An 11819-nucleotide genomic window follows, 5' to 3' on the forward strand; every position below is an offset into this window, starting at 1 on the left:
GCGGCAGCAGGCTGGGGCGGGCACGTCCAGGCGGAGCTGAGCTGCGATGGAATTAGTCCCGCGACTGAATAAGCCAGTGCAGACGCCAGAGCAGCCCCAGCAGAGGGACAGTCCCGGTTTCCTGCCCTGCGCGCCCGCACCATGGCCACCCCCGGGCTGAGCGGTGAGTCCCCCCTGCCAGGGACCCTGGTCCTGACAAGTTGTAGAAGGCAGAGGGGCTGGGAGTGAAGGACATGGCATCTTACCCCTTGGGATTCGTGACCCCAAGTGAACCTGGAATGGTGGTTCCAGAGCTGATCCTTTTCTCCCTGGATGGGGAAGGCGAGGGATGCCTGGGCACTTTCCTGGACACTCATTTCCAATCTAGGACAGAAGAGGTAGGACAAGAGGCAGAAGATTGGTGCAGGGGCTTTTTGGTGATGAATTACCAGTTCCTATCTCTTTATCTTCTTGTTAAGTCGGGGGGTGTTCAGTTTAGTGCATCTGAATGGTAAGCAAACACCCAGGGTTTAAGTCAGAAACAATCTGCTGAGGACAGAGATTCAGATTCATCCCCGGCAACTTGACTGTGGCATTCGTGGGGCAGCTTCACAGTTGCAGGAAGTCTCCAGCCCTCATCCAAACCCACCCCCAGGAAGGACATTCGGCAACTTGACTGTTGCATTCCTGGGGCAGCTTCACAGTTGCAGGAAGTCTCCAGCCCTCATCCAAACCCACCCCCAGGAAGGACATTTACACCTCGGGGTGCAGGGAAACACAGGCGTGACTTTCCTGAGGACTTTTTTTTTTAGAGGAAAAGCAAATTGAGGCAGCGTTTAGGGGGGCAGGATGTGATACTGCTGCACCTCCAAATCATCCTGAGTAGAAAGACGTGTTTGGCAGGGTTGACCTTGCCTGGAAAGGGATTTTGTTGGGTGTCTTGTTTCTGGTGGCTCGTGGGAGAGGCGTGGAGCGGCGAGGGCAGGATGTCCACTTCACTGGCGTGAACGGTGGGCAGAAGGGACTGGAAGGTAGGCATCAGCCACAGTCCCGAGACTTTGTGAGCAGGTGTGAAGAGACACCCGGAACCGTGTGGATGCTGGTCCAGGGACCATGTGGATGCTGGTCCGGGATAGAAGTTCCCACTGAGCAAGGTTAGGTCTCAGCCCAAAGGCAGGTGACAGGTGAGGGAAGATCTTAGACAAGGTAGGGCGCTTCTGGAGGATGACGAGACTCCGGGTCCCTGCACTTGCGTGGGCTTTGTGCTTGGGAACGGACATTAGAGCCCTGCCTCAGCTGCTGGGTGCACTCGCCCGGGCTTTGTGCTTGGGACCGGACATTAGAGCCCTGCCTCAGCTGCTGGGTGTCCAGGGCCCAGTCTCCCCCTCACTGTGTCCTGTCATGCACCATCATTTTGGGAGCCAAGGACTTGAGACGGTCCTTTTGGGGCACCTGCATCGCTCTCTGGGTTGCCTCTACGTGGGTCCTGGGCCTCTTTGCTGGCTGATGGCGGAAAAGCTGTGTGAGGAGTGGGGATGGGTTCCAAACACCAGCCTCAGGTTCTGTCCAGTTTCTCTCCGCCCCTTCCCTGCCCTCTTCCACTACAGGGCACAGCTAGGGGGCCGGAGGCACTGGGGACTAAAGTGGAGCTTGTCTTTCATTTTCTTTGATGAGCACCTGATTCCTAGAGCACACGGAGAACAGAAACTTGACCACTAGAGATGATAACCTTGCCTCTAGCTACAAAATAGAAGCGGTCTCTGTTTGTATGCAGGTGGTTGGCGAGAAGGAGTTTAAACAGAGATTGCATTCAAGGAAAGAACCAGCCATGTGGACACCTGGAGAATGATCTAGCAAAGGCAGTAGTGGCGAAAGACCCCAGGGCAGCAATGTGCTTGGGCTGTCCGGAAAATAGGGGGGAAGCCCAGTGCCTGGAGGGAGAGGAAGAGGGTGAGCGTGAACCAGATCACACGGAGTCTTGGGACTCAGGCCCTATGTTTTTGACTTTTCAAAGAGAAAGGGAAGAGTAACATTTATCAAGCATCGCCTGTATACCAGACACCGTGCTTTGCTTCCCCCCAAAATCTGGGGGTCAGTGTTAAGTCCATTTCATTGACAAGGAACCTGAGGTTCAGAGAGGTTAAGAAATATGTCTGTTACATTGTGTTAGCTACCGAATCATCAGAGAAGGATAAAGTTGGACTTCAATTTCATTTCCCCACCACCTCACCTTGTTGCTTTTGTTCTGTTCTTAAGAGGCCATTAGAAGGGAGTGTAGATACCAACAAGGAGGGGTGGTTGAGAAATGTGGGTGGAACTGGGGCTTTTAGGGAGACACTAATTTTGCAAGGCTGGTAGGTGATGCTGTGGTCATAATCCAGACACGGCTTGCCTTGACACGACTTCCAATCTGGGATCATCATGGTTAGTTTACTTAGTGGAGTCAAGCCCAGGAAGGCAGGTTGTCATCACCAAACTCCTAAGGCAATGTGCCACTGTGATCTCCACCGGGGACATGACTTAATGAGCACGGGTTATCTGAGTTCCACATCTGTGGCTCACAGGCACGTGGGAGAGACTGACCCACTGGGGGCAGAGGACTTGCCCAGTGTCTGATGTGCTCTAGCACACCTGGCTCACGATCATTTCAATGGATCTGCACATCACGCACCTGTGCTTGCAGCTCACAGCAGTTCAGAGCACACCTGCCGAGCCAGGCACTACACTCAGTACTGGAGCTACAAGGATCAACAAGGGCACACAGTGGCCTGTCAGGATTCTAGGGGCCCTAAGTTGATCCTAGTAGTGTAGCAACCACGTCCACTGTTGTTGGACATGAGAAGGAGGAACCAGGATCAAACCTGGGCTTGTTTAGACCAAACCAAAGAAATTAGCCCTGTCCATACTTCAGGCATTTCAAGATGTACTAGAGATCTTTCTTAGGCTCCTTCTGACAACCCTGCCCTTCCTCCAGAAACTCTTAAGGAAATAATTTATAAGTCTGTCTGGCTGACAGCTCTCCATCTAGGTTAACTTGTGCTGAAACTACGAAAGGATGGCAATTCTCACAAGGATCCAGGGTCAGATCCTCTCTCTGTGTAGCAAACACAGGTATAAAGCACCCTTGCATCTTCTGACTGGTCCACTGACCAAGGGATAATTCCCACTTTCTAGCCTATTGTTCATCATTAACTAGTTAAAATAGCTTAAAAACTAAAAAGTAATGATACAAGCCCATTGTGAAAAAAAATTAAATGCAAATCAATAAAATACCTGTTTTTAATATTTTGGTAATTATTCTTCACCCTAACTCCTTTTTAATCCATTTTTATTCTTGCCTATATCAGTAACTATTACAAAAAAGGAAAACCTAGATGCAATAAAACTTAAATCAAAGATAAATTAGCAAATGCCAAATAATGAAAGATTAGGGACATATTGTTATAGCACCAAAACCTAGAAAAGAATAGGTCCTGTTGTTGAGTGAAGACTTACCTATGAGCCTCCTGACAGGCAGAACAGAAAAGAGAGAGTAAGTTCTGTGGGTCTCATTGCCTAAGAAAAGGAGATTAGTTCATCAACATTAAAGTTTAAGAAGAATGCCACAGTGGTATTTGTGTGACATATAAGACATTGCCTAGCAGGATGGGCTGTAGTTTCATTAATAGCTTTTCAGAAAGTACTACTTTTCATGTGGGCATTTATTATATTGTTTCTAATTTGTTTCTTTTTTTAAAGAGGTGTTTCTGTTTTACTCTTTTCTCGTCCATTCTATTCCATTATATTGAAAAAAAAAGCTGTTTTCAAACCACTAGATAACCAACTATTGGGTTAAACCTCTAATTTGAAAAGTTGTGGCTTACAGCAGATAGAAAACTTAGAGGCTAATAGTCCATTTTGACCAATGGCTCACAATCTCTTTTCCTCGCCTGTGTGAGAAAGTGATGCACTCTTCCATCAGGTGCAATACTTTTAATTTATTAATTTATATTTATTTTGGCTGCACTGGATCTTAGTTGTGGCACGTGGACTTATTAGTTGTGGAACGCAGGGTCTAGTTCGCCGGCCAGGGGTCGAACCCGGGCCCCCCGCATTGGGAGCTTGGAGTCTTACCCACTGGACCACCAGGAAGTCCCAGGAGTAATTCTTATCCAAGTTTCTATCTGTTGTCATTTCCCTTCATTGTGAAGAACATGCTTTAGCATTTTTTAAAATTTTATTTTATATTGGAATATAATTGAGTATAATGTTGTATTATACTGTATGTATTATACAGTTTAATGACAAATCATTAAACTGTATAATACTGGTAACAAATCCTCTCAACTTCTTTACCCACCCAAAACTCCAGAGTTCCATACCACAAAGCACGGAAGAGATGATTGGCCAGAAATCCCTCTCTGCTCATCTTTTCAGCATCTCAATTTTTTATCCACCCTTTCCTCGAGCACCTACTATGTGCCAGGCTGCAGTAAGGATCAAAGGTGATATCCAGTCCCTACCTTTGAGAATCTCTCCCTGCATGGGGTGTACAGGTGTGAGGGGGTTGTCCAGTCTGTCAAGTTGGGGGAAGTTTGAGCAAGGTTGTGAAGCCCAGGTATTTGACGTGGATGGTATCTCCCTGGGCTGAATTACTGCACTTGTAAGTGGAGTTATTTATTATTGTCCACATTAACGAAGGGTACTGTATTAGGGTAATGCTCTGCTCTGTTTATTATTATTCACATTGATAATGAAGGGCACTCTATTAAGGTAATGCTCAGATGACTGCTCTAACGAATAGACTGAAAAATAAGGAGTAAAACACAAGAAGGGTTTACTTCTTGTTAAAGTGATAGGCCTGGGTGGGTAAACAAGTTGGTGGGGTGACTCGTTTCCAGGAAGCTTTTCAGGGACCCGGGGTGATGGAGGCTCCTCCAGCTTCAACTATGACTTCCGAGGTGGCCCTGAGAATTGCCATTCCAGTTATCTGAGCCGGGGAAAGAGCGTGGAGGGGCACGCAGAAGCAGGCACGGAACGTTTCTACGGGCCAGGCCTAGAAATAGCACATATCACTCTTCTCACATTCCTCCGGCTGGAATTCAGTCCCGTGGCCACATCTAGTTACACGGGAGGGAGGCTAGGAAATGTGGTCCAGCTGTGTGTTCAGGTAGGAGAGGAAGACATGGATGTTGGTAAGCAGCTTGTAGTCACTGTCATAGGGGCCTATCAAAAATGGTAAGTTTGGTGTGGTATAGTCACACTTACCATACTGTATTAAAGTTACAGATTTAGACATTTGTCTCCCCAAGTAGGCTCTGAGATCGTCAAGTTTCAGCACCCAGGACAGGACAGGGTATGTGGTGAATGCTTATTAAATGGTTTGTGGATGCATGCATGAATGAATGAATGAATGAATGAATGGTGAGCTGGTGTGACAGTAGCTGACCAACAGATTCTGCTGCTTCTTTATGATCTTTTTAAAAAATTGAAGTGTAGTTGATTTACAATGTTGTGTTAGATTCAGGTGTGCAGCAAAGTGACTCAGGTGTACATATTCTTTTTTGTATCCTTTTCCATTATGGTTTATCACAGGGCACTGAATATAGTTCCCTGTGTTATACAGTAGGACTGTGTTGTTTATCTGTTTTATATATGGAAGTTTGTATCTGCTAATCCAAAACCCCTCCCCCACCCGCTTTCCCCTTTGGTAACCATAAGTTTGTTTTCTGTGTCTGTGAGTCTGTTTCTGTTTTGTAAATAAGTTCATTTATATCATTTTAAAAGATTCTACATATAAGTGATATCATACGATATTTGTCTTTCTCTGTCTGACTTCACTTAGTATGATAATCTCTAGGTCCATCCATGTTATGTTGGATGGCATTATTTTGTTCTTTTTTATGGCTGAGTAATATTCCATTTGTGTGTGTGTGTGTGTGTGTGTGTGTGTGTGTGTGTGTGTGTGTGTATGTTTACCACATCTTTATCCATTCACTGTTGATGGACCTTAAGGTTGCTTTCATGTCTTCGCTATTGTAAATAGTGCTGCTATGAACACTGGGATGCATGTATCTTTTCAAATTATAGTTTTCTCTGGATAGATGCCCAGGATTGGGATTGCTGGATCATATGGTAGCTTTATTTATAGTTTTTTAAGGAACCTCCATACTGTTTTCCACAGTGGCTGCACCATTTACATTCCCGCAAGCAGTGCAGGAGTGTTCCCTTTTCTCCATGCCCTCTGCAGCACTTGTTATTTGTAGACTTTTTAATGATGGCCTTTCTGACCAGTGTGAGGTGGTACCTCACTGTACTTTTGATTTGCACAAAACCAAAACTTCTTTTAAATACTATTTAAGAAATTTAAAAAGTGACATCTGGCTATTTGAATTAGAGAAAGCAGGTGAAGGTATTGTGAGTCTTCCTTTAAATGTGAAACGTATACTTCACTGGTCCTTGAAACTCAAGCAATTTGATTCTTTGCGACTCGGAGTTTGAATTTAATTTGTCCTTGGGAAACTCAATCCTTTGCAGAATTTAAGTACACACCTTTATGAAATGAATACATTGGGTTAAAGGAAAGAGAAAAAGAGAAATTATAAAAATAATACATGAACTAGAGATACAGCTGCATATTTAAAATCTTTTTTCAATAACGATTTTCTTATGAAGGATTTAACCATTTAGTTATGGGACTTGGCTATGACCCTCTGAAGTTAGGTGAAATGATAAAATTCTACCTGAGGGCCACCTTTTAAGAAAGCTGCTTCATCAATGTGTGCTGTATCATGATGGTGTTATATACTTGTCTCCATGCTCCTCCTGGAAAATCACATATCTTTGTCGTCAATTTAGAGGAAGACGCTTGCCTTCCTGTTTGTTGTGGCAGGTAGATGTGTCTCCAGTTCTTCTCTAAAGTATATCAACTCATTCAGGCACAAGTTAACTACATTGAATGAAATTTAGCATTTGCCTTTACTTGGCATGTATAGACCCATTCCTACCCCCTTTTGATTCTCAAGCTGGTTTTATGATCAAGGCTCTAATGTATGCTTTAAAAGTCAGGGAGCCCAACTGAAGCTGCACAGGTGGGTCCCACCCCAGGTAGAAACATACACCTCTGCTGTAGCAGCGGGCCAAGCTCATGGCTGCCAAGCATGGAGTTTTTCCTTCTCCACTGACAGGCTTCCCTTGCTTCTCGGTTCACGTAGCACACAACTTTTTTTTTTTTTAACACCCAGGTCAAGGCAGGTCTAGATCTAAATATTTACCTTCTCTGTGCTAAGTGGCCCTTCGTTTTATTTGTCCTAAGCTTCCCTTGTTCACGTTCTAGGTGATGCTTCTTCCATCTAACATTTTAGGACCTGTGACTAGATCTGTGCTCACATTTCTGATTCTCTTAGTGATTCAGTAGACCAATGGTCTCAACCCTGGTGGCGCAATAGAACGCCCCAGGCAAATAAGTCCAGATCTCGAGGTGGAACCAGACATCAACCTTTTAACTTTCCTAGGTGATTCCAACGTGCATCCAAGGTTGAGAACCGCTCTCTGTGTCCACTTGTCCTCGCTTTTACTGATCGATGGATCCTAGTATTTTAAGTCTGGCTTCGCGTGGCAGGCTCCTCCCACCCTCCCCATAGAGTAGCTCCTGGGTGCTTCTGTTTATCCCTTTCCAGAACTTCTCCTAGTTCTGTCCTTTGGAATGTGGTGATTGTAACTTCACTGATAGTTAAATGAGGACACATGTGGTCTTAAGTGAGAGCAATCTGTATTTGGCTAGGACAGCAGCCTAGTAGAGGTGAAGTTATGAGACGTTAAAAAATGTGTCTCGGGCTTCCCTGGTGGCACAGTGGTTGAGAGTCCGCCTGCCGATGCAGGGGACACGGGTTCCTGCCCCGGTCCGGGAAGATCGCACATGCCGCGGAGCGGCTGGGCCGGTGAGCCATGGCCGCTGAGCCTGCGCGTCCGGAGCCTGTGCTCCGCAGCGGGAGAGGCCACAACAGTGAGGGGCCCGCGTACCGCAAAAAAAATTAAAAAAAAATGTGTCTCCCAGGTGTTTCCACCACTAGTTATTACAGGATCTCCAATCCCCCTTAAAGTCCCACCCAGTAATTATGGGAGACCCTAGGGGGTGTCTCAAGTGTTTTCATGAACAGTTCTTCAAGAATCTACACGGTGTTATCATCTCAAAGGAGGCCTGCTGTCGAGACTTCCGTTTTCCAAAGGTATGGGGAAACACTTGCCCAACTCCCAAAGCTGGTTACGTGCCAGTCCCCCTGTTTAGGGCTAAGGATTCAGTAGTGAACAAGACAGGCACGATTCCTGTCCTCAAGGAGAGTACAATCTACCAGGCGAAGGTTTGTCTACATGATATGAATTTACCCATATCTGTTAACAATGCTGTAACATAGAGAAAATTTCTGAGCAATTTCCTAGAGACTGTAAATGTATTTGGGGATATTTATAAAAATCTCAGGTTCATCCATATCCCTCACATCTGCTGAGTCCCTCGAGAACTCTCAATGTCTCATCCAGACCCGAAGGCTCCAGCAGGTTCAGTGGAGAGCTATGATTGGAAGAGCTGTCTTGGGCATTAACCTCAGAGCCAGTTCACTTTGGGCAACAGAAATCCGCTCCACCTTCTCTGGAGAGCAGGGGATAAGAAAGAGATCATCAGTCTTGGTTACACCCAGGAGGATGAGAAGGGTCAGAGATGGGAGCTGTTTGTGGGTGGCGGAGGATGAGGGCTGTATACCCAAGAGAAGAGTCAGTCAATCTCGTGAAAGTGGGGTGTGTGTGTGTGTAGAGGGCTGCGGGGAGGAGGACGTCTGCTCACAGCTGCATCATCATGCTCCCTCCTGTCAGTGTACTTGCGAAACAGGTTATGATTAACTAGCTAGCAGAACCGCTTTGACCAGTTATGTTGTAGATGGGTCGTGTCCTCACGACACAGAGGGAGGGACATTGCCACCTCAGTCTCATCAGTCACATACCAAACCACAGTGTAGGATGGGCTGCCAATGGGTAGGTTTCATCTGGGCACCTTATCCAAGTCCTGGTCTGTGGTTTTTGTTGTGGAGGGAGGTACTTCCTGAAAAGAATTTCTTATTCTTTTTTTTTTTTTTGTCCCTGGTCTTCATTTTTAGGACCTTGGATCTGAGCATTGAATGTAAATGCTGTTTGTTAAAAGTCCTCTTTAAAGAGGTGAGGGATGTTCAGAATGTCCAGGCAGCAAGGGACTTACGGAGTAGTCTTGGCTATCCTTCCTTTTGTCCCGTAGAGCCTCCTGGTTAAAAGTGTGGACTGTGAATACATCACTTACTAGCTGGTGACCTTGGGCATCTTACCTGCCTGTTTTCTCATCAGGAAAAAGGGGACAACAGTAGTGCCGACCTCACAGAGTTATCATGAAGACTGGGTCGTTACACGGAAAGCGCTCAGAACAGTGCCTGGCACATGTTAGTGTTGTAGTTGTTCTAGTGATTAGGGCAGGTCTGTGCTCAATTCAGAGGGGACTCCACTCTGTTCAAAATTCACTCACAAGCAACGATTCTCTCATTCCCCACATTATTACCTCCAGATGTTTACTGAGCCCCTATTGCACCCAGAGTTCTGTGCCAGGAATACAAAGATATAAAAGGCAAATTTTCTGAACTTCTTGAGGATTTCCCTAAGTGGTTAGAAAAAGGCTTGGTATAGGAATAGGACTTTAGCTGGATGGGATTTAGACAAGCGGAGAGAACATTCCAAGCAGGGGTGACTATGTGAGCAAAGGCACGAGAGAAAATTAGTTTGGAGGTGGGTCTGGCTAGAAAGGAATGTTCTTATCTGATGGATGAATTAGGGAGCAGAGATATGTAACAGCCAGATGTGGAAGTCTTTGAATGCCAAGTTGTTTGTAAGCCCCAAGACAATGAAGGTTTTGAGTAGCAGAGTGACCAGTGAAATAAAAGTGTTATAAAGGGTCACCTGTAGTGGAAAAGGAGTTAGGGATGCATCCATCTAATCATCCATCCATCCGTCCATCCACCCACCCATCCATCCATCCACCATCCATCCATCTATCCATCCATCCATCCATCCATCCACCATCCGTCCATCCATCCATCCATCCACCATCCATCCATCCACCCACCCACCATCCATCCATCCACCCATCCATCCATCCACCACCCATCCATCCATCCACCACCCATGCATCCATCCACCATCCATCCACCCATGCATCCATCCACCCACCATCCATCCATCCATCCATCCATCCATCCACCCATCCATCCATCCACCCATCCATCCATCCATCCATCCACCATCCATCCATCCATCCATCCATCCACCCACCATCCATCCATCCACCCATCCATCCATCCACCGCCCATCCATCCATCTGCCCATCCATCCTTCCCCTGATATTGCATTTATCCTAACCATAGCCAGAGTGATCTTTCTGATGTAATTCTAACCATGTTGCTCTCCTGCTTTAATATTATAACTTGTGAACACTGCATGTTAACAGAGTGGGATTTGGGGTGGGTATAGCATTTAGGAGAGACGTTTAGGGGCCACTCCAAAGACCAAAGATCAGAAAAAGCAGGTCACCTTCTAGAAGCTGCGGGTGGTTCAGTCTTTCTGGTGTGTGTGTGTGTGTGTGTGTGTGTGTGTGTAGTGACTGGTAGGCGATGATTGATACTGGGAAGACTGACACGAACGACAGTCAAGAGCCTTGTAGGCCACGTTAAAAAGTGTGTTCCATAAACTAGAAGGATCCTTTCTTGCCCCTCAAATCCCACCGTGTAGTTGGCCACCTCTTGGGACTATGTGGGTGGAGAAAGGGCAGGCGGAGGCAGGCAGTCCTTGCTCTCAGGCAGTTGATGATCGGAAACAGCCAGGACCAGCGGCTGATTGCAAGGGACCCTACAAGTGATTGCCTTTCTCCCTGGAATCTCCTTTCCTCTCTTGCCCATTTGAAGGTGCTTACTTATCTTTTCTGGATGCATCTCAGAAGGTGTGTATTCTGGGGAGCCTTTCCTGATAGCTTTAGGCAGAGCACTTCTGTATGTCCTTGTTCAGATTCCAACTTTAGCTCTTCTCTTAGTCCTGAAATTATCTCCTCATTAGTCTATTTTCCTTCCTTACTAATCTGCCTTCCCTGTGGGCACCTAGGGGTTGGTGGCAAGGAGCATGTTCTGTTTACCTTGAGTTTCCAATGTATTATTCAGTGCCTGGGAAGTTCAATGGTTCTGGAATGAATAGAGATGTGGAAGTTTAGATATATGTACACTCCCCCCGCCTGCCCCCCCGCCACCCCAATGGCCAGTTGTACCTGGAGCATGACATGAGAGTGTGTGCAGTGGGGGAGGGGCCGGGAGGGGGAGGGTGGGCCGTGGGAGGGTGTTGGGAGATGAAGCATCTCAGACAGGTAGGTGGGACTCAGATGATGAAAGGTCCTGTGCACCAACTAGACAATTTGGTCTTCATTCTAAGAAGAGTGGGAAACCACCACCCGGGAGTAACTTGGTCCCATTGTTTCAGAATGGTAACACCGGCGGCATCATTAGCTGGGGGAGAGCTGCATTGTAAGCATGAGCCATGACCCGAGGATCAAAGGGGAGGCCAGTGGCGGGGAGGCCAGCTAGCTCTTCCTCATCCAGGTTCAAGGCCGGGATGCAGACTGTGGCGGTATCATCCTCAGGAAGGGGGTGTTTGAACATCGGGGGAGAGAGGGCTGTTCTTTTTGTTTGTTTTTGCGGTACGCGGGCCTCTCACTGTTGTGGCCTCTCCCGCTGCGGAGCACAGGCTCTGGACGCGCAGGCTCAGCGGCCATGGCTCACGGGCCCAGCCGCTCCGCGGCATGTGGG

General features: G+C 46.8%; 1 protein-coding gene across 1 annotated transcript in view; it reads left to right on the forward strand.

Annotated features, from left to right (window-relative positions):
* Window positions 1-141: 141 nt before the first annotated feature.
* ANO2 (anoctamin 2) overlaps window positions 142-11819 on the forward strand; it is a 335332-nt gene continuing 323654 nt past the window's right edge. The window contains 1 exon segment of the mRNA XM_007469512.1: window positions 142-163. Coding sequence (XP_007469574.1) covers window positions 142-163 — 22 coding nt within the window.

This window comes from Lipotes vexillifer, unplaced genomic scaffold (genome assembly GCF_000442215.2).
Source record: "Lipotes vexillifer unplaced genomic scaffold, Lipotes_vexillifer_v1.1 scaffold395, whole genome shotgun sequence".
Lineage (NCBI taxonomy): Eukaryota > Metazoa > Chordata > Mammalia > Artiodactyla > Lipotidae > Lipotes > Lipotes vexillifer.